Here is a 23,752-nt window from a genome sequence, read left to right on the forward strand (position 1 = left end):
AATCTTTTGTTTCCTGGAGTCTTAATCATATCAAGAGAACAGATGGAACTTTGCAGCTCATCCAAAATATTCCAACTAGAATTTAAACTGGAGGTGGTGAAGGGAGGGTTTAAGCCAGAAAGGATTATTGGGAAGAAAGAGCTACTTTAAATTTAGTTGCATCTGGTTGGGTAACTATAGTTGGGTGGAGATTATTCCATGCTTCAATTGTGCGGGGGAAGAACAAATTGCTGTACACATCTGTCTTTGTAGCTGGGATCACAAATTGGATCGAATGCCCTCGTCTGCTCCTAATTGGTTTGGGTTTGGTGTAGGTCTTGTAATCTATGTCGAGCTGACCATTTAACATTTTGTAAAAACAAAACGGTGGGCCGAAGGGCCTGTTTCCGCGCTGCATCTCTGCAAACAAATCTTTGAGAGTCGGCAAACTGTGCCTTCCACACAGATTTCATCATCCCTCAATGCAGGGGAAGGATCTTTTAATGCATACAAAGTGCAATGTGGCGCAGCGGAAGAGTTGCTGCCTTACAGCGCCAGAGACCCGGATTCCATCTGTACGGTGTTTGTACGTTCTCCCCGTGACCTGTGTGGGTTTTTTCCGGGATCTCCGTTTTCTGCCCACACTTCAAAGATATGCAATCATTGAAGCTCTGGTGGATGCCATATGGGAGAATAAATACTTTGGTAAAACAGAGCACTTCAAATAGTTTCACCTTGTTCTTTGTTCCAGAATGGACAATACATTAAACATGCTTGTTATCTAAGGAATCTCAATGAGTCACACATATGAACATCCTTTAAATAGACACCCAGGAAACTCAAACAAATGAAGTGGCTCATCATGCAGAACAACTCAGAGGATAAAGAAACAACAAACTGCAGATGCTGGTTTATACCAAAGATAGCCACAAAGTGCTTGAGTAACTCAGCAGGTCAGGCAGCGCTTCTGGAGAAAAAGGATGGGTGATGTTTCCGGTCAGGACCCCTTATCAGACTTTGACCTTTCTCCACCCTTATCTTAGGAATAATACATGCAGATGCTGGAATCTTGTGCAAAAAACATAGTGCTGGAGGAACTCAGTGGACCAGGCAGCCATCTCCGGCGGACACGGCGAGGTGACATTCCGGGTTGTGTCCCAACAGAAAGGATCCCAACCCTTCGTCAGGACATCTTCAACCTCTCTTTACTGAGCTCTGAAGTGCGCACTGTCTTAGTCGCGACCGCACCTTTGTGGTTGCAGCCCCTAGACTGTGGAACAGCATCCCCCTTCCCATCAGAACTGCCCCCTCCATCGACTCCTTTAAGTCAAGACTAAAATCTTACCTTTACTCCCAAGCCTTTCCTGACGTCCACTGAGCGAGGGTTATATGTCAGCAGCGTGTCCGTTTTTTTTTTCAACTTTTTTTGTTTTTTTAGTATGTTTTTTGTGTTTTTTTGTGTGTTTTTGTGGGGGGGGGTGGGGGGGGGGGGGGTAAGGGGGAAACCGCTTTGGTCGCCTCCTCCACGGAGAGGCGACTTTTTCCAGGTCGCCTCCCCCGTGGCCTAACAATGAGGATCGGGCGGCCCTTCCCGGAGACGCGCCCGGGGCTTCAGCGGCGGGCGCAGCGTGGACTCTCGGCGCGTAGCGGGCGAGCCCTCGCGCTGGGGCTTGCCAGAGGGAAGCGCTCCGTTTCGCTGGCCGGCAGCCTGAAGCCGCGGTCTGCAGACCTCAAGCTGGCGCGGGGGACCCGGGGGGAAAAAGAAACTTCCACCGCTGGCCCTTGGCCAACTTCTACCGCGGGCCTTGCGTGAACTTACCATCACCCCTAGAGGGGAGCTTCGACCGCCGGCCCTGCGGTCTGTGGTGCTTCTGGCTGCGACGCGGCGGGGACTTTAAATCTTCGACTGTCGGCCTACACCAACCTAAAGCCACGGTCTCCGGTGGGGAAGAGCCGATCCTGGACTGACTCTGGACTCTTTTCCCGACCATGGGGGGAAATGGAGGAGGACTGGCCAAATTTTGTGCCTTCCACCACAGTGATGAATGCTGTGGTGGATGTTTGTATTACATTTTTATTGTGTATTGTGTGTTCTTTATCATTGTACCGCTGCTGGCAAATTCATTTCACTTGCACTTTACGTGCAATGTGACGAATAAAACTGATTGTTGTTGATATGTATATATGTATGTAGTTTGTTTGTTTATACTATTCTTATAACAAATGTAAAGCACTTTGGCCAACGAGAGTTGTTTTTTAAATGTGCTATATAAATAAATGTGACGACTTGACTTGACTTGAAGGGGAATCAATAATACCAGTGCCCAAGAAGTGCAAGGTGACAGGCCTTGACCAACTGGTGGCACTAATGTCCGTGGTGATGAAGTGCTTTGAGAGCTTGGTTATTGCGTATACCAGCTCCTACCGGGACTCACTACATTTTGCCGACCGCCACAATAGATCACAATGCGATCTCGCTAGCTCTCCATTCTGCACCGGAACACCTGGACAATAACTCGGCATTCAACACCATTATCCCCTCTGAACTTGTTACCAAGCTGAGGGAACTGGATCTCTGCACACCACTTTGCAAACTGGATCCTCGACGTTCTCATCAACAGAACACAATCAGTACAAATTGGCAACAACACTTCCTCTACACTCATGGCTTCGTACCCAGATACAATTCCAACTCGATTTTTAAATTTGCCAACGACACCACTGCTGTTGGATGAATCACAGGAGGGAGATTAACCGTACAATTGAATGGTGCCAGAACAACAATCTTGCTCTCAACGTCAGTAAAACCAAGGAGCTGATTGTTGACTTTAGAAGAGGAAGGACGAGGATCCACAAACGTGTCTCATGAATGTGTCATTGATGGAGAGATTCAACAACTTAAAGCTCCAAGGCGTGCATATCTCTGAAAATCTGTTTTCATTGATGCAATCATAAAGAAAGTCTATCAACGCCTCTACTTCCGTGGAAGATTAAGGAAATTTAGTATGTCGACGAATACTCTCTTAAACCTCTACAGGTGTATGGCAGAGAGCATTTAGACTGGTCACACTATGGCCTGGTTCAGCATCTTGAACACCCTGCAAAGAAGGAGATTGGAAAGAGCGATGGACACTGCCCGGTCCATCACAGGCACTGACCTCCCCACCATCAAAGACATCTATAGGAAGTGCTGCCTCAAAAAGGCAACCAGCATCATCAAAGACTCCTCCCACCCTGGCCACCCTCTCATTTCATTCCTGCCGTCAGGAAGAAGGTATAGGACTCTGAAAACCATGACCTCCAGGTTCAGGAACAGCTTCTTCTTAATCATCAGGCTATTGAATATTACAAACACCAACTAAACGTTGTACTACAAGCTGCCTTGGTTGCACAAGGGACCGAGCTTTTGTTTCGTTTTGCACTTCATTGCTTTTTTAAACTTATTATTACATCTTTTTATTTCCTTCTTATGTTATCTATTGAGTATTAGGTTTACAAACCAGTTATGCTGCTGAAAATCAGAATTTGATTGTTCCGCCTTGGTATATATGACAATTAAACACTCTTGCCTCTCTTAACATGCAAACATAAATGTTATCTATGTGTTTGGATAACATGTCTCTCCAAAAGCAGTCAAATCTATACTTTTTGCATGCCCTGGTTGTTGTGTAACCCGGTTGCTGTATTTACCCTCAACAGAATACAGATTACATTAAAAATGCCTCATAGCATTAAAGTTGTTAAGGGTATTCCAAGAAGCTATAAAAATGCAAGTCATTCATTGTTAGCTAGAATACATTTTCAACCAGGGTAACACAGGTCGCTGGAGAGAGTTCTCTCTCCGCTGCCCGCATGATAACTCCAGCTGTGGTCAATACCTTAAAATGACTAGAAACTAGCAATAACCAAAAACACAAGGCTTATGTTCTAACATGAAGAAACATCTGCCACACAGTAGCTCTGGAAATCCCTACACCCTCTGGATACAGAATCCAGCTCCAACTTTGGGCCTGAAATTAATTGAAACTGGCAACTGACACAGATGGGCAAAAGCACTTGCAGGAGAAACACAAATGCTGAATCACACTGCAACATCCAGCAAGCACCATTACAATTAGATCGTGAACAAGTACAATACAAGTCCTCAGAGAATGGAAGCCATTCATCAGTATATAACAGGGAATGTAAATGGCTCATGAGTTCCAGAGTCAATTGCCAAATTATTTGGGGGTCAAGGAAAGGTTGATTGCAGATAAACAACTACACTTTAAACATGGGATATTTCTGTCTAAATATCTATAACAAACATCCTGACTGAACAATCAACATTTAACACAAATAGATAGCCTCACTATTCCACAGAGACCGTAATTCTACCAAACACACATTGGTATCAAATAGCTGAACAAATGAATATCAATAGATAGACACAAAATCCTTGTGTAACTCAGCGGGACTGGCAGCATCTCTGGAGAGAAGAAATGGGTGACGCTTCAGATCCAGACCCTTCTTCTCAACTCTCATTCATACAGCACAGGACCTGGCCCTTCGGCCCACAACGTCTGTGCCGAACATTCCTTCAATATCTTACTGCGCTTTTTCACCTCAAATAGTTTTCTGCAATGTGAAGAGCAAAACACGTCAGATGGGCCAGGAAAAGATAAGCTGAAAGAAGTAGTTCTCCCCAAAGAGAGAGTAGATAAATGAGAACTCATTCAAGAGAACAGAAATAGGAGGATTTGAACGTTTCCACGTTGTTGCATAGGACAACTTGTAACTGGGAACAAATGAAGCACAAAAATAAAATGCTGCAGATGCCAGAAATCCAAACTAAAATCTAAAAATGCTGCAATAGTCACTGACTAATGGATGTCAACTATATTTTTCCACTCCCTACAGAACAAGGACATTAACCTTCAAAACCCAGTGTCTTCGGGATGTGAACTGAAGCACCCAGAGGACACCCATGCGGTCACAGGAAGAATGTGCAAACTCCACACAGAGAGCAGCCGACACAGAGAGCAGCCGATGCACAACTATGGTCTTCAGAGGGAGATCAGAAATCGTAATTAGGAATCTAAGCATTAGTTGGAGGTAGAGTTGGGTGGCAAGGCAGGTTAAGTGAGTGGAGAGAGGATGAAAGCTACCAGTGTTCCAGCTCCCAAAAGCCACCCAGCCACTCTGTTGGGGAATGGACACAATGGGGATTGGAGGCAACATGTTCAACGGTTCAACGGTTCAATGGTTCAACTGTTACACACTCCTAACTTGGAAAATATGCCAAAGACTGCAACAGATGGCTGAGGAGCAGGAGTCAAGCAAAGCATTCACTTTGGAAGTGAAGGAATCAGGGACTGGAGATTGTCTTCGTATGTGGTAAGGATGAGCATAAAATATACAATGTTCTAAAATGTACTAAATGGTTCTAAAATGAACAAAGACACAGGTTTCTTAACTTATCCGCTAGAGATGATAATCAAGATTGCAAGACATCACAGATTACTCATTAAAATTCCATCAATTACACTGTCATTGTCATAGAACAATCTCCCCTGATTTGCCTCTTCGAATGAAATATATATCACCGCACAATCTCAATACATAGTTAAGAGCCACTGGTCATCAGGGACCTTTGATGCAGTTTCTGTCTAAAATTGCTTTTGTGAATGTCAGCAGATATGTACCTTGGACTGGTCCAATCTTGTTGGTCATTGCGTATCGGAATACCTGCTCATTTTTTTCATACAGGACGAAGGTGCGATCCACAGAGAGTTGCTGAGTGGCAGGCACTGGTTGAGCATCGTCGTGGTTACAGCCCTGGAAAGTGATGGTCTGCTTCAGCTGAAAGGAATAGCTCTGCGAGGACTGGTCGGGAAATTGTACCATGTACTGGATGTTGGAAGAGGACATGATTACTGGAGGAAGAAAAAAATGAAACGAATTGAAGGACAACATCTTTAAGTAAATACCCATTAAAAAAAAAACAACAACACATCAGGATGTTAACAAAGTGCTTTGCTTTCTTTAAAAACATAGCTGTTATTGTCGGAAATGCTAATTCTCTGGAGAGCAAGGAGCGACAAACAGCCCTGAGATAAAGCTGCAAGTAATTCAAATTGGCTATGGGTAACACCCCAAAAAAAACTGCTAAACTTCTCATATGTTTAAAGAGATTTTAGCATGCAACCGAACTCACCAACAAACCTCTGCATATGAACTGTAGAACGTATCCCGACTGGTTGCATCATGGCCTGGGATGGTAATTCCAATGCACAGGAACGCAAGAGGCTGCAGAGAGAGGTGGACTCAGCCTGGTCCATCCTGGGCGCAGTCCTCGCCAACATTGAAAGCATCTACACGAGGTGATGCCTCAAGAAGCAGCATCTATTAATACGGGTCGCCACTGTCCTGGCATTGCCCTCTTCTCACTGCGACCATTGGGCAATTGTTGAAAAGCCTAAAGTCACCACCCAGTTCAGAAACAGCTACTTTCTTCCAACTACATTCTTGAAACCAACCCGCACAAACCCAATCGACAACAGAACACTACAGTTCATCTCTGGCGCCACCAGGGATTTGTTTTCTAAATGTGTAATTTTGCACTAAATGACTTGCCTTTAACACAGTATTTTACACTTTACTATCTTCTGTGTAATTTATGTAGAATTTGTGTACAATTTAAGGTTGTATGTATTTGTCTGAGTTGATGTCCCTGTGATGCTGCTGCTAGGACAACCTATGATGTACCTGCACCTTACGATACTTGTGCATATGATAAAAACCCAACTTGACTTAATAGTGCGACCAAATCTTTACATTCACCCAAGAAAGCAAACAAGATCTCTATTTAATCCCATCTGAAGGTTGGCAGCATTCCCTCAGTGCTACACAGGGAGTTTTAGGCCTGGATATTAGGCAGACTTCCCGGAGGTGGATCTTCAACTCGTAAATGTCTGACACAGGTGGGGAGAGTGTGCTTTCCACCCGACCAAGGTTCATAGGGTACGATACGATAGAACTTTATTTATCCCAGGAGGAAAATTGGTCGGCCAACAGTCATAAAATACAATATACATGAAATTAAAGCGATGAGTGGAAAGGATTGGGGATGTGCAAAGATTGGGAAGGAGGAGGGGAGGGGGGGGGGGGGGTATTCAGTCTACCCCACAACAGAGGGGGAGGAGATGTACAGTTTTATAGCCACAGGGAAGAAGGATCTCCTGTGGCATTCAGTGCTGCATCTTGGTGGAACCATCTGTTGCTGAAGATGCTCCTCAGGTTGATTAGTGTGTCATGGAGGGGGTAAGCTGTATTGCCCAAGATGCTCCACAGTTTGAGGAGCATCCTCCCTTAGACTGCAGGTAGCAGGCATGCTGCACCTGAGTGTAATTTTGGATAGTGTCTTTAGTCCTGTGTAAACACAAGGAACTGCAGATGATGGAATCTTGAGCAAAATACAAAGTGCTGGAGTAACTCAGTGGGTCAGGCAGCATCTGTGGAGGGAATGTATAGGTGACGTTTCGGATTGGGACCCTTCTTCAGGCTGATCAATCCAAAGTGGGTCCCAACCCAAACGTAGCCGATACATTCCCTCCACAGATGTTGCCTGACCCACTGAGTTACTCCAGCACCTTATCTTAGGTCCTCAGTTCAGAAGGGAACTTAACTGGATGAGTTCAAGATCAAGGCCATCCAGCTCTAACAATTAGCAGTTAACCCGCCATCTTAAACATTAATTATTTCCACTACTAACTTCTCTATCAAGAGGATAACTTACAGTAGCACATAGACTGCTCCCCCTAGGAGCTCCTAAACCAACACCTTGGGGGAAGAGTGATCCAAGATGGCGGCGCGCACAGTCGCAGCGGCCCCTCGGGAGATAGTCGGAGCTTTTAAAAGTGTGCGAGGCTCCGCTATTCACTGGGAAACGTCTTTTCATTTTGCACTGTACTTGTTGCTTGCAAGATGACAATAAAGGTTGATTGATTGATTGATTGATTGAAGAGAGCAGGAACTGTTCAGGAACAACATGTTCTTGTTCAGGACATGTGCCACTCCAACTTGGAAATGAAATGGACCTCTCCTTCATCAGCCACAGATCCACATTCTGCAACACTGAAACTAACATCATTGTGGGAGCATCTTGCACACCGATTGCAGATCGCAGATCATTGCTAACTTCACAAGGGCAGTTCGAGGATGGCTTTTAAATTCGCACACTGGCAATGCTCATGTTCTACAAATTTTTTCCAATTGTCACCAGTGCCAAGATCAGCCTAAAGAGTGAACCTGAGAACCGGGGCCACCAAACGGAGTCATTTAAAAACATTGGAGCCCATTAAGCAAACAAACCCGATGCTAAAATCACAGGATCCCATGAACATTGACTCAAGATACGTTCAGACATGAGGTCTCGGAAGCTATCGGAATTTCTTTCAAATTTCACGTGAAAAAAGTTGCATTTGGAAAATAACTCTGCTCTGTGGAATTTTTATAAACTGCTGGGTCATGAAATGCCAGAAATCTACCAAAGGTTCTGCGTTTTTTGGAGCAGGAACTACCAAGGAATTCACTCCTCTTTCTGTGGAGAATCATCATGATTGTGGCCTGTAGCAAAGGGTGGGTCTCATTAGCATGGAATATACTGCAGCACAGTCACAAAGAGACCATGCTTAAAGATGATCAAATAAATCTGATAAGGCCTGACAATTTCCTCTGATGATGATGATGATGGGGAGAGGAGAGGAGGTTGAAATAGAGGACAATGTATTAAACGAATAATCGGCTCGGCTTGCTGAGATGGCAGGCAGTGTTTCAAGGAGCATCTATGGATATACAGAACTTGCAAAAGGACCATGCGACCATTTGAGACAAAAAACAGGGCAAAAACCATTCATTAAAGAAGACTGGTACAGGATACTGAGTTGGATGATCAGCCATGATTATATTGAATGGCAGTGCAGGCTTGAAGGGCCGAATGGCCTACTCCTGCACCTATTTTCTATGTTTCTAAAAACCAGCATTGGCACTTCAGGGCATTACGTCAAAAATAAATCAATGCGTTAATCCTCACAGCACAGGATCATTCAGGCTGCCAAGCAATGCTACGTATTTGATGCGAGTTTAACCAATTTATCCCACCCCTGCACCTTCCCTGTGGCTCAGCAACGTACAATGAATGCTTAAGTATGAACTATTCCACACAATTTTTCATCTCGCAATATCAAAGTCATCTCCTGGATTTTGCTGGCCGAAAGTGCATCTTACAAACCTGGAGATTTTTGGACAATCCAGAAGGATTGGCAACTCGACATGCAACAGAACGAGGTTAATTGGAGCTAATTCAGTAATCTTACTGAGTCACAGTTCTCCCCAGCCCTGCCAATTGGCCTGCAGAAGGTGGTCACATTGGTTCTTAAAATCAGAAACCACCACTTCTTTGGTGGTTCAACCAACATTTCCAAGGCATTAAATAAATTAAGCCCAAAACCTGGATAAAATTTGGATGAATAACACAAATTAAATATAACACAGGACAATGTAGCACAAGAGCAGGCCCTTCAGCCCACCATGTCTGTGCAGAGCAGACCATCTGTTTGTACGTGCTCCGTATCCCTCCATTCTCTGCCTCTTCATGTGCCTGCCTAAAGGCTGCTTAAATACTGCAACACGTTCAAGGCTGATTGTGGATGATCAGCCATGACCACATTGAATGGCGGTGCTGGCTCGAATGGCCAAATGGCCTACTCCTGCACCTATTGTCTATAACCCTCTGTGTAAAAACCTTGCCCCACACATCTCCTTTAAACTTTGCCCTTCTCACCTTAAACCTTAACCCTTCTGGTATCGGACAGTTCCATCCTGGAATATAAATTCCAACCATCTACCATATCAATGCCTCTCATAGTTTGCATCTCTCAGGTCGTCCCTCAACCTCCAATGCTGCAGAAAAAACAATCTAAGTTTGTCCAACTTTACCCTCTAATCTTGACCACATGCTGGTAAAACTCTGCTGCACCTGTTCAAAACCTAGAAATCCTTCCCACAGTTTGGCAACTAGAACAGCACACAACACTCCAATGTGGCCAAACCGCACTTGTGCAGATTAAACTTCATCTGACATTTCAACAGCCAGTGTTCCAACTGATCCAAATTCTGATGCATTCTTTGACAACCTTCCTTGCTGCCCTCAACTCTACCAGTGTTTGTGTCAAACGCAAACCTGCTAACTGATCACCTGCATCCAAATCATTGGTGTCCCAAACACAGCATTGATCCGAACAGGACATTGCTGGTCAGAAAAAAACACCCCTCTACCACTACCCTCTAATGTGACTTAATCTTCTAGATTAACCTACCATGTGCAACTTTTACCAAATGATTTATTAAAATTCATGTAGACAACATCCACTTCCCAATCCTCATCAAGCATCTTTGTTACCACCTCAAAAAACGAGGCGGAATTACTTTAAACCCTATAACAGTGTTATGTTTTAAACAGTGGAAATACACGTCAGAAAGCACATGAAAAGATATGGTGATATTTATGAATTATTCCTTGGTAAACTGAATGGAAGAATATTTACTCAAAATGAATAATTTTCTATCCCTTCTATCAACTGAGTGACAGTTCCTCTTGACATGGTAGTTGTTTATCAATGTTGTTTGATAACCTTATCCAAAGCAATACTGTTTAATAATTCCCCGTGTTTGCGTACCAGAGCTCGAGTAGTGGTACAGCTCAGTATATGGCTCTATGTGCACGGTTGATTCTTGTGGAATTTCAGGCACCCGTCCTTCTATAGTGGTAGTAATCGTGAGGTGGTTATGCTCATCGATCCCGCCGAACTGTTGGTTGATAGTCAGCTGCTCATTACCAGGGTTGAAGGTCACCTCTGCCCGACGTGTGAATTCGCCACCTAGTAAATAAACAAAACACAAGTTACCGCCCAGTTCAAGAGTCAAGAGTAGTTTATTGTCAATGTCCCAGATACATCAATGAAACTCTTACTTGCAGTTATAACTAATCACCAGATGCCAGTTTCCCTATACTGAAACACTGAACATAAGTAGCACCTTTAATTATTACCATCATTGAAAGGTAATTAGTTAAAAAAACAACTGACATTGAGCCTCTTAAGATAATACCACAAAAGACAACCATGAGCTTGATTAAAAAGGTTGGTTTAAAGATGAGGAGGTTAACTCCAAATTTCTGGCCCTGATAGCTGAAGGCATGATTTCCACTGGAGGAAATAAAGGAAAGAGGAAATAGCGAAAGAGCCCTGAATGGGACAACTGCAGAGTTTTTGAAGGACTGCAAGGTTAAAGTTTTGTGATACAAGGAAAATCAAGACTAGGAAGGGATGATGGTATTTGAACAATGATAAGAAATTAGAATCCAAGGATGGACCAGGGGCCAATGCAGGTTTACAAATGTGCACATGATGTTAACAGATACATAACATGCATATTCCAGACTTATCATCACAGAACACTACAATTCTGAAGTTGCCAAAAAAGCTCTGGCCTTGGCTAATGCGGTTAACATCTGTCTTCATCCACACGTTGAGACTCCCAAATGATTTTAGCGATCAACATTAGCTGGTAATTTTCGAAAATGTTTCATTTGCCAAAAGGATTTTCACGAGGATTTTACAAATTTAATAACAAGACCCAGTGAATATTTGGAGTCCCTTCTGAGACATTTTGGAATTTGTATAACCTGGCAGAACAAATTATTCCAATTCTCAGATACGATGCTCCCACAAAATAATTCACAGTAATGCCTTCCAAAAACGATTTGAAGTAGCATTCAGCATGAAATAGATGGAATTATTGAAACCAAGACTATCAGAATCTGCCAAGTGTTGTAATGCATGCCTGCAGCATGGGCTGCGGAATGGGGGGGGGGGGGGGGGGGGCTGCAGTAACCCCCCCCCCCCCCCCACTTTTTTGACTAGACATGTTTCAATGGCTCCGGATTTGGACGAGTGCTCTGAGCCACCTGGTGTTGGAGAGCCGGGGCGGAGGGAGGGATATAGCAGAAGCAACGGTGGGGACAGAGGCGGACGGGTAGCCGGGCCTGGCGAATGTTTGCTGGGTTGGCAAGCCGTTTGCTGCAGCAACGACCATGGAGCAGCCTCAGTGCAAGAGTCCCGGGCCGTCGGAGGCGTCGGTGGCGTTGCGCTGTTGCCGTGAGAGTCTTCGCCGAATTTGCCCTGGTGACCGGCATGGACCAGGCTGTGGCTCGGGTAGGCCAGGGGTAGGCCATTTAGGACTGAGATGAGGGAAAACTTTCTTCACTCAGAGAGTTGTGAATCTGTGGAATTCTCTGCCACAGAAGGCAGTGGAGGCCAATTCACTGGATGCTTAGCTCTTGGGGCTAGCAAAATCAAGGGATATGGGGGAAAAAACAGGAAAGGGGCACTGATTTTAGATGAACAGCCATGATCATATTGAATGGCAGTGCTGGCTCGAAGGACCAAATGGCCTATCCTGCACCTATTTTCTATGTTTCTATGCTTGAGTATATGGCAATAAAACTCGACCACTTGATTTTGAAGCATTCATGCATGGTGGAGGTATAATGTACACAGAGTTATACAGTGTGAAAACAGGCTCTTCGGTGCAACTTGCCCACACCCGCCAACATGCCCCAGCTCCACTACCTGCTTTTGGTCCCTATCCCTCCAAACCTGTCCTATCCTTGTTTCAGTCTAACTGTTGGGATAGTCCCTGCCTCAACTACCACCTCTGGCAGCTTGTTCCATACACCCACCACCCTTTGTGTGGAAAAAGGTTACCCCTCAGATTCCTATGAAATCTTTTCCCCTTCACCTTAAATGTGTCCTCTGGTCCTTGATTCACCTACACTGGGCAAGAGACTCAGTGCATTGAAATCTATATTTCTAATGCATTTTAAATTTCTCAAAAGTATTACTTTAAAAAAAATAAAGTTTCCACAAACATATACCCCCTTTATTAATGTCATGGTTTGATGATTCTAAATTCAAATCAAAATGAAATATGTCAAAAGGAGAATGCATACTTTCAAAATACTCAGATTTTTTCCCCCCCGAGCAAAACACAATTTGTATGACTTTGCAAAATCAGGAAATTTTATGATAATTTCTTGTCGCTTTTTCCAACTTCAAAAAAAAAAATAGCACTTGCAATTATAACACATTTAAATATTTTTTTGTCAAATGTTCTGTACCGTGGAAGGCTCTGGCATCAATCCATCAATCGGGGTGGGGGGGGGGATGATGGGGGATATATTCCCCCAGTTTTTGAGGTGGGGGATGGCCTGTATTATTATCCCCCAGTTTTTGGAGGTCGAGCGATAACAAAAATAATAATCACCTGCTCCTATCTCTCATGTAGGCCCTACATCATCATAAAAATAATGAAAAACATTGAAATCATGCTTCTACATTGCACTAAAACATGATTTTAATACAAATTTCAAAAAGTCCCAACGGTGGGAGGAGCTGCGCCCCCCTCCCACACCATCCCCCACACTCGGTTGCTCCACTCCCTCACCGGGTACCCCCAAGGCCAGTGATCAGTGATCGCTCAGCCCCCCCACTTTCAAAAATGTGGAGGCCCCTGTGCAGGTACCTCCAAGGTGTGTTAGTACCACAGTGAACATGGACTTGGTTTACACCTTTTCTCAGGGGGTACAAATTGGGAGCAAGAGTAGGCCACTCAATTTCCCAAACCTGCTCTGTCATTCAATAAGGTGTTAGCTGATCTTATAGAAACCTCAACTTCATATTCTGGTTTCGACCTGAAACGTCACCTATTCCTTTTCTCCATAGATGCTGCCTGACCCACTGACTTATTCCAGCACTTTGTGTCTATCTTCAGGGTAAACTAGCATCTGCAGTTCCTTCCTACTCCATACTCCTTCCTACCACAGTAACCTTTCACCTTGCTTATCAAATGTATACCTTTCCCTGCAGACTCCACTGAGTTTCAAAGATCCAACAACCTCAGAAAAAATGGCCTCGCCTCAAACAGGCCACCCTATATTTTTTAACTAAGACCTCCAGTTCGAGAGTCTTCCACACGAGAAATGTCCTCTTCTCATCCATTCTTTCTCAACAATTTAGTATCAAGCCCTGTCTAACTCCAACAGATACGCCACTGATCTGTTCAACTTTTCTTCATAAGACAATGTGCCTATTCCTGGTATCAGCCCAGTAAACCTTTTTGTGAACTGCTTACAATGTACTTGCATCCTTCCTCAAACAAGGCCAAACCTATACACACATAACCTGTTTGGCAAAATGAAGAGTTCATAGCTGAGTGGTCCATGCAACTGGCCTCACTAAGTAACACAGGATAATCATAATGATATCTCCACTAACAGCAGGATCCAAGCTAGGGGCCATAAACAAGAACATTCAAAGAAGCTTGATTTCTCATGCTTGTACAATGTGGAAACTCGAAAGAGGTTGAGGTGCATGGAATAGGTAGGAATATAATGGGAAAGCTCAATATGCTTTTAAAATTGCAATGATAAAAGCGGAATGGAAATAACTGTTGAGCAGTTAGACAAAGACGGGTAGAAGGAGGCACACAAAGGGCATAGCTATCACCACCACTGATCAGGCAGGCCATTTGATCTCCAAGAGACATCAAGTAGTTACTACACACAAATTAATTTTTGAAGCAATATGAAGATGATAGGGTCTGATAAGAAAATTATTTCCTCTAGTGTGAGGGTCCAGTAAAGGAGACTGAAAAATGGAGCTAGGCTATTAAATACTGATAAATAACTTCTTTGCAGCCTGCAATAGAAATCTGGAACTCTTGTCCGCCGGGGGTTAGATGATAACAAAAATCCATCAATCTTTTTGTAAATTAGGAACAGATATTGTGGGTTAAGGAAACAAGGCAGGAAATGATCCGCCACAATATAAGAATAATTAACTTTAAATCTGACGGCTATTGATTTTTGCCACTCCAGTTATGGGATATGGATCTGTGGAAGATACAGTGTGTGGAATTAGGATGCAGGTAAGGTATGGTCTTTGAAGTGAACACTCAAATCTAAGGGAAGAATGGCCCATTCCAAATCCAATGTTCATTATCAAAATTTAAAAGACACTTGGACAGGTACATAGATAGGAAAGGTTTAGCAGGATATGGGCCAAACACAGGCAAGTGGAACTAGCTTAGGTGGAGCAGCTTGGTCGGCATGGACGAGATGGGCTGAAGGGCCTGTTTCTGTGCTGCATGACTCTGTCAACTGGGAACTGCTGAGGCTGTGAACAATATAGGGAGAGACCCAGTTATGCTTCACCTTCTCACATAACTGCTCCAGAGTTGGTGAGTACCAGACAGTGAAGGACTTCTAATAGCCAATATGGAGCTTGAATCAGCATCACAGTGGAAGTAGAACAAGGGGATCTCATTGCTCTGGTATGGTAACTGTGCTGAACAGATCTACATATTTCAAACAGTCAATCCAAAGATTGCCAGAGGAAAGAATAAAAGTTTGTAAAAATCTTATCTAAAGAACGGAACTTTATGGCAGTAGTTAATTTAATTTCTAGCTCATCCTTTCCTAATTGTGCCTCAAGGTACAAAGAGGGTAGAAAGTAAATTGCACAGCTGCGGTTTGAGATTTCCTTTCCGTTTGGCTAATCCACTCTTGGGGTTGCAAACAACAAGAGGGACAATACTTAAACACTCCTGATTTCACAATTTGAACGATCAAGTGATTTGACATCTGCATCCTAATTCAGTAACTTCTCTGGGAACATCTGCTACATACACCAATATTCAACATTAGGAACTTGGATTAATATAGACATCAGATTAAACAAAACACATCGGTATCAATGAGTATTTTAAACTCATTCCCTGAACTTGCACCAACTTATAATTCATCATTGATATCTGGATCACCGACAAGGTTGGATACATCCCCACCATATATATTGTCTATCGTCTGCCTAATTCCAGACTGGCCTCTTCGAAAGTTCACAACCTTTGCATTATTTTCCTGGCAGCGTCTCTACCAACTGCACCACTGTGCTGCCCAATTGACTTAGTCCTGTTCATGCACAAGACACCTAATTAGGTAACCAAATTATATCGCAACAATCAAAAACTAAAGAAAATCTATTCTTGAGCAGTTTTTTAATGTAGTTAAGCATCCTGGGGCAGTTCATAAGAGTTAAATCAAGCAAAATTGACACGGAGCTCTTACAGGTAGCGTTATAATGGAGCTAGAAGAGGGTGGCATAATAACGCAACTCCGGTATAAGGTAATGTTATAGTATAGTGGAAGTAAAAGGTAGGAATATAAAGACAATACAAGAGGCAATGTTATAATGTAGCTATAACACATACCGTTATAGTGTAACTAATGAGAGGTAGCGTTATAATAGAGATATAAGAGGTAGCGTTAAGGGCCTGTTCCACGAGCATGCGACTCCATGCGGCAAGCGCGACCCAACATGGTCGCTTGAGCCGTACGGCCTCGCGGGGCCAGTCCCACTTTGATCGCTGACCGTGTTCAAAAATTCCACGCGGCAGCGGCCTGCCGGCCCTCAGCCGCCTCGTCGCCGTACGCATCGCCTCGACGGGCATGTGCAGCGTCTGAATGCGCAGCAAACGTCTCAGGGAGAGGGGGGGGGGGGGGGGAGGGGGCGTGGGGGATGGGGCAAAGGGGGGGGGGGGGGGAGGGGGCAGGGGGAGGGGGCGGGGGGGGGGGGGGCAGGGGGGGGGGGGGGCAGGCAGGGAGAGGGCAGGGGAGGGGGGGCAGGGAGGGGCAGGGAGAGGGGGGCGGGGGGGAGGGGCAGGGGAGAGAGAGGGGGTCGGGGGCAGGGGGTCGCGGACGGGGTTCGACCTGAGACAACGACCCGTGGACCGAGAGCTCGGCGGCTCCAGTACAGGGCCCCGACTTGCTCGTTTATTCTGCGCCTTTTGAATAACCGCGGAGGGGATGTGGGTGACGTCACTCGCAGTGCGTGGAAGAACGGTGCGCGGAGCAGACCCATTGTGACATCATCAGCGAAAGGCAGTCGTTTTTAAATTCAAAGTTCTGTCACACACAAACAAATAAACACACGGACAAATACACAGACATACAAGATCAGACTTTTAATCGGTATATGATATGATATAGATGGTAAATAGTAAGAGCCGGTAGCGGTAGAGATATTTAGGTTGGAGATTCCTGAGCCTGGAGAGCTGAAGGCACAGTTGCCAATGGTGGTGCAATGAAAATAAATTATTTCTCACAGACATCTACAGCTACAGAAACGACTTACCAACAATACTGAATCCATTTTCATAGTCAGGTTGCTCCAAAGCAAACATCCATCCAATTATACTTCCAACTGAGGACAGTGGTAAAAGCGACCATCCCACGGCTGCGGGGATTCTGCTTATTGCCGTGTACGATCGCCCATCGTTAACCACCACATACGAATGAAGGTCGATGTCCTCAAACTGGACAGGCACCGGGTTGGTTCCCACAAAGATCTTTCCATTCACCTTCCCGTTCACACGCTGTGGGGTCCCTGATAATGCAAAACAAAAAGGAATCTGTAGGACACCATGCTCTTGAATTTATTTGACTGAAGAACTTAAAGGAGATTTATTTTTAAATGATTCCGATGGTTAAATTATCATCAGCGGGTGTGTGAAGGGAAACAGCTTATGGCCTGGTGCAAATGAATCTATATTAGGTAGTGGGGAGGGGGCTGCAGTGATGGGGGGGAAAAAATGGCAGCAACATTGTAATCCAGAGCATTCTCCTCCCAATCTTAGATCGCATGTGATCCAAGGAGAGATAGCTGAATGGATGGAAAATTGGCTTCACGGAAGGAAGCAGAGGATAGGATAGGTTTAGCGGGACATGGGCCAAACGAGGCCAGCTGAGATTAGTGTAGATGAGGCATGTTGGTCAGCGTGGGCGTGGGCAAGTTGGGCGGAAGGTTGATGCTGTAAGACTCTATGACCCTATATTGTCCTATGATCCTTGTTGGAACATGCACGGTGGACATCATATCATGCAAGATTAGATTCAAATCCCTCCCACAAAAGAACGTCTGGAGACAAATAGAATTTAAGACTAAAAATGATGATTTTGTTTAGCAAGGTTAAATATGGATGCCATATTCCATTATAATCAGACACCCTGTGTCAGCCTGTCTTGGGTTCTCAAGTGTGAATTGAGTTCTCAACCAAGATATCACCTTGTAATAATCTTCCTAATTTCAAAATAATGAACCAGCACCTCTCGGATTAAGTCATAAATCAAACAAAATGACCGTTCCCCACCCTGCACAGAGATCCAGTTGGAGGAAGTAATGTGAGAATACTCACCCTCTGAGACGCACTGTTTGCCATTGCCATAATAGCCAGGATTGCAACGGCAACAGAAGCCCGCAGCGTGGTCTCTGCATTGGCCATGAGCGGAGCAGACGTGATGATTGTTGCTGCACCTCAGCTGCCTCTCTGTATTGTACGTAAAAACTGGCAGAAATGGAAAGAGAAGCTTTAGAGATATACACGCTGGGAATAATTTACAATTTTACCAAGCCTTCAAACCTGTATGTCTTTGGAGTGTGGGAGAAAGCTGGAGATCCCGGTGAAAACCCACGCAGGTCACAGGAGAGAATGTACAAACTCCTTACATGGAACCCATAGACTAGATCGAACAGGTCTCTGGCGTTGTAAAGGCAGCAACTCCCGCTGCCTCACTGTGCAACCCTCAAAGGATTCAACTTGTTACAGTGGCTGAACTTTCCAGACAATTCAACTTCCAGTCACCACCAACCACTGCTGAATGAAGTTCTCGAGAGCAACATGACTCTAATTGGGAAATCTTGTCCCAATACTCTTAACATTTAAAACCCCTTTAACAAGTATTGCAGGATTCCAGTTTCACTACGGCTCTTCTGGACATAGATGTTGAATTTTAAGTCAGGAATTAGAACAATCTAATTTAAAAGGTCCTGCTATGAATTGTTTGCCCTAACAACTTATTTTATGCAATAGGATGGATCAGAGCATTTGTTTTTGTTTCTTGCAATGTTAATGGAGAACCAGGAGGAGACACAAGAGGCTGCAGATGCTGGAATCTTGAGCAAAAATCAAAGAAATAGGACCGAGATGAGAAAAACATTTTTTACACAGAGAGTGGTGAATCTCTCGAACTCTCTGCCACAGAAGGTAGTTGAGGCCAGTTCATTGGCTATATTTAAGAGGGAGTTAGATGTGGCCCTTGTGGCTAAAGGGATCAGGAGGTATGGAGAGAAGGCAGGTACAGGATACTGAGTTGGATGATCAGCCATAATCATATTGAATGGCGGTGCAGGCTCGAAGGGCCGAATGGCCTACTCCTGCACCTATTTCCTATGTTTCTAAGAACGCAATGGGACAGGCAGCATCTGTGGAGGGAAATGGGCAGGCAACATTTTGGGTCGGGAACCTACTGCAGCCTGAAGGGCCGTGAGCCGAAATGTAATCTCACAATATCTCACTCAGTGGCGGACTGACCAGGGTGTCAGCTTGGGCCCCTGGTGAAGTGGCCCCCCTACATTAAGTGGGCCCCCTTTGTCTCCTGGCAACCAATATTTTTAGACCCAGTCCACTACTGATCTCACTCATTTATCACAAGGTGCAATACTTTGTTTTACACACTAACATTGGCAAATGCCATAAACTCACCTAATTGCCAATTACAACAAATACAGTTGTCTAACAAAGGATCTTGAAATGTTTGTAAAATTAATTAATGGAACTCTTGCCAATATTCTCATACCATTTCCAGTCACTTCCAGATCCAAATCTGTATCCAACAGAACACTATGATGGGGATATTGTGGACGGCGGTATTGGACAGGGTTCACGGCCACAACTGGAACTTGGTCCACAATGTGAGACTCTTCTGGATTCTGCTCCGACGTGGGCTTGTAGGCTACCATGGTTTTGACTTTCTGTTCTTCTTCAGTGGAATCATAATTCAGGTCTGCGCCATTCTCAATTATATCCAGAAAAGAATTCTGGTGGTCCATAGTTGAATGAGTACTAAAAGTGTTTGGGACGGGGTCATCGAGACGTAGTGTGCCACCACTGGCAGGTAGGATGGTGTGGTTAGAGTAACTCCCCAGATGGAAGATCCAAACTCCTCGTTCTCCAGAATTATCATCTCTATGGATACAAATTTTGGGCAAACTTAATAGAAACAAAGCACATTTTGTTTTTAACTTTGAAAGAAGCAAGCAACATATTAACCCAAACTAGCTAGAGGACAATAAAAAAATCAATTGCTCAATTAAAAACAGCATTATTGGTTGTTTTCCAGTAAACTGTTTAATTACCATAAGCACAATACTAATATTAAAGGGAAGAACAGTCAAAGTAATTACATGTTGTAGTCTTACCCTTTATGTTTCTAGTATTAGAAATACAGAGCACAGATGTTGACCAGTCAACTCCTTCCCCCTAAGCAAGGACCTTGTGCTGCCTCTCCACCTGTCTCCCTATGATTATTTTTCTTCTCACACCAACTGACATTTTTTTCTTCAAAATCCATTATAGAAACATAGAAAATAGGTGCAGGAGGAGGCCATTCGGCCCTTTGAGCCTGCACCGCCATTCAATATGATCATGGCTGATCACCCAACTCAGTATCCCATACCTGGCTTCTCTGCATATCCCCTGATCCCTTTAGCCACAAGGGCCACACCTAACCCTCTTAAATATAGCCAATGAAGGCCTCAACTACCTTCTGTGGCAGAGAATTCCACTGATTCACCACTCTCTGTGTGAAAAATGTTTTTCTCATCTCGGTCCTAAAAGATTTTCCCCCTTATCCTTAAACTGTGACTCCTTGTTCTGGACTTCCCCAACATCGGGAACAATCTTCCTGCATCTAGCCTGTCCAACCCCTTAAGAATTTTGCAAGTTTCTATAAGATCCCCCCTCAATCTTCTAAATTCTAGCGAGTACAAGCCGATTATGGGGCATGCTTCCAACAAACTAAAATTTAAGTATGCCAGGCAATCTTTGAGAGTGGGAAAAAAAAAAAATTCATTTAATCCAATCAGTAGGTGGTCTACTTATTCTTTCTTCCAAATTGCATATTGAAATAACCTACTAATTGTTGGTGCTGGTACATTATTATTGTTTCCCCGAATATTCTCATCAATATTCATACATTGCAATGTAGTATCAAATGTTATCTTAGTAACAGTACGTCCTGCTTCAGATGGCACAACTGCCTTCAAAACTGCTATCTGGGAAAAGCCCAGTCTCAGGTTCTGGGTTTTGACCGGAATTTAATACAATCTTTTAATCTTTCTTTCTAATGAAGTTTAATTATTTTAGATTCGCAATGTTTACATGAAAGAGTAGTTCTCACACAATTAAAATAATTGCTGTGAAAGTGTACATGACATGCGCTCAGACGCTCGGCTAAAATTACATGAGAAATAATCACGTTAAGCCAAGAAGTTAAGAAGCGGGTACACTTCTACAATGGGGACGGGACCACTTCCTTCTCCCATTATTGCCTCCTCCTTTTCCTGTTGACACCACCCCAGATATCAACTGGTAAGAAGTGTCTGTCAGGGCTTGGGAGATACAAGTTAAAGGCCAAGTTTTACAAATGCAATTGCTACTTTTTTTTTTGCATTTGAGCAATTTTCTCTGCTGCATGCATAAACACAGCTAATGCTACTTCCAATTCACAAATCCTAATCAATAATGTGAACAGTGAACGTAGGTGGTCCTAGCTGCATTCCATGTGTGAACAACACTTGCTACCTTTCATCAGTCTGAGTAGCCATGCTTAACACCCCCTACCCCCCACCCAATGGATCCTGCTTTGTAATCAACTCCACATCAGTTGCATTACTCTGATTCTCCAAGCTATAACACAAAGCACTGCAGTAACTTGCCGCTGAGTTACACCAGCACTATGTGTCCTTTCTTGCGAACCAACATCTACAGTTCCTCGCTTCTCCGTGCTGTTCTTAGTTATGTCCTATGGATGTCTAACTACATTTGGCCTAATACACCAGCCTACCCTATTCTTTAAAGAACTGACGAAGATCAGTGAAGCAATACCTTTCCTTTTGAAACAAAGCGACTGGTCTCATTATATTTTTCTATTACATCTCTGTTTAAAGAAGCTATCATGGGATGTCAGGACTTTCATATGAAGAAAGACTGGATAGACTCGCCTTGTACTCGCTTGAGTTTAGAAGATTGAGAGGGGATCTTATAGAAACATACAAAATTCTTAAGGGGTTGGACAGGCTAGATGCAGGAAGATTGTTCCCGATGTTGGGGAAGTCCAGAACAAGGAGTCACAGTTTAAGGATAAGGGGGGAAATCTTTTAGGACCGAGATGAGAAAAACATTTTCCACACAGAGAGTGGTGAATCTCTGGAATTCTGCCACAGAAGGTAGTTGAGGCCAGTTCATTGGCTATATTTAAGAGGGAGTTAGATGTGGCCCTTGTGGCTAAAGGGATCAGAGGGTATGGAGAGAAGCCAGGTACGGGATACTGAGTTGGATGATCAGCCATGATCATATTGAATGGTGGTGCAGGCTCAAAGGGCCGAATGGCCTACTCCTGCACCTAGTTTCTATGTTTCTATCATCTCTCCAACCACCAATGTTAACCTGATTGACCAATGGTTACCCGAGTTTGCTCTGCCTGCTTTGTTAGATACAACAATCACATTTGCTAACTAACTAGCCCTGACAATATTCCCCACTGTGTTCTTTTCCCTAACTTTCAATACATGCATCCAAATGAGGTAATGTATGCAGATTTGCATATTAGTTATCTCTCTCACCCCACCTCACTAAATGTCTATATCTTTCATGATTTCATTTTTGAATGTCATGACCACCTTTTTACACATTGTGGTAAGTACAGAAGCAAAATCAATCAATACTTCCACCATGTTGCTGTTATTCATTAGTTTGTGCATTTCTTGGTGGTTTTCTCTCAGATATGATATTTCTGTTAGATATTTATATTTTATTTTATTTTCATTTCCAACCTCTTCATATTCAATTTTTACATCCTGGATTTTATTCTCTATGTAGTATTGTTTAGTTTAGATTAGATTAGAGATACATCATGGAAGCAGGCCCACCAAATCCACGCTAACCATAGATTACCCGTTTACACTAGTTCTGTTATCCCACTTTCTCATCCACTCCGAACACATCGGGGACAATTTTAGAGGCCAATAATCCTACTGAACCTCACGTCTTTGGGATACGGGACGAAACTGGAGCACCCAGAGGAAGCCCACACAGCTGCAAGAGAACTTGGAAATTCCACATGGACAGCACCTGAGGCCAGGATCAAACCAGGTCTCTGGCACTGTGAGGCAGCAGCTGTACCAGCTGCACCACTGTTTCACCCTCCAGCCTACAATATCGTGGTTTCCATTTGACCTTCATCTCTTCTTTCATCGTGGTATTTTGCTGGTGTTTGCTAAAAGATGTATAATAGTGGTGGCTGTGGACAGCTCAACAAATATGAGACCCAAGTCAATTATCATCTTTGCGGTTGAACCAGCTTCTGATGGTAGTTATCAGAAATCTATGGAAACCCACAATTGCAATACCGCTGAATCACAAACTTGAAGCTAATTAGTGGGTTTTTTTTTTAAACAACGGATTTACAACCGCTTTCAGGGTAGAGGAAATGGTTTTAATAGCAGGAAGCAGAGATTTGAAGAAAATATCTCCTATTTGTAGCGAAAAGAAACTTGGA

General features: G+C 43.8%; 1 protein-coding gene across 1 annotated transcript in view; it reads right to left on the reverse strand.

Annotated features, from left to right (window-relative positions):
- Nucleotides 1–23,752, reverse strand: part of nid1a (nidogen 1a) — a 95,784-nt gene that overhangs the window by 57,221 nt on the left and 14,811 nt on the right. Inside the window, exons 4-8 of the mRNA XM_055635170.1 lie at nt 19,772–20,160; nt 18,331–18,480; nt 17,271–17,522; nt 10,698–10,898; nt 5,664–5,894 (exon numbers count right to left, since the gene is read on the reverse strand). Of these exons, the coding sequence (XP_055491145.1) occupies nt 5,664–5,894; nt 10,698–10,898; nt 17,271–17,522; nt 18,331–18,480; nt 19,772–20,160 (1,223 nt within the window). The remainder of the gene's footprint in view (nt 1–5,663; nt 5,895–10,697; nt 10,899–17,270; nt 17,523–18,330; nt 18,481–19,771; nt 20,161–23,752) is intronic.

This window comes from Leucoraja erinacea, chromosome 5 (assembly GCF_028641065.1).
Source record: "Leucoraja erinacea ecotype New England chromosome 5, Leri_hhj_1, whole genome shotgun sequence".
NCBI lineage: Eukaryota > Metazoa > Chordata > Chondrichthyes > Rajiformes > Rajidae > Leucoraja > Leucoraja erinaceus.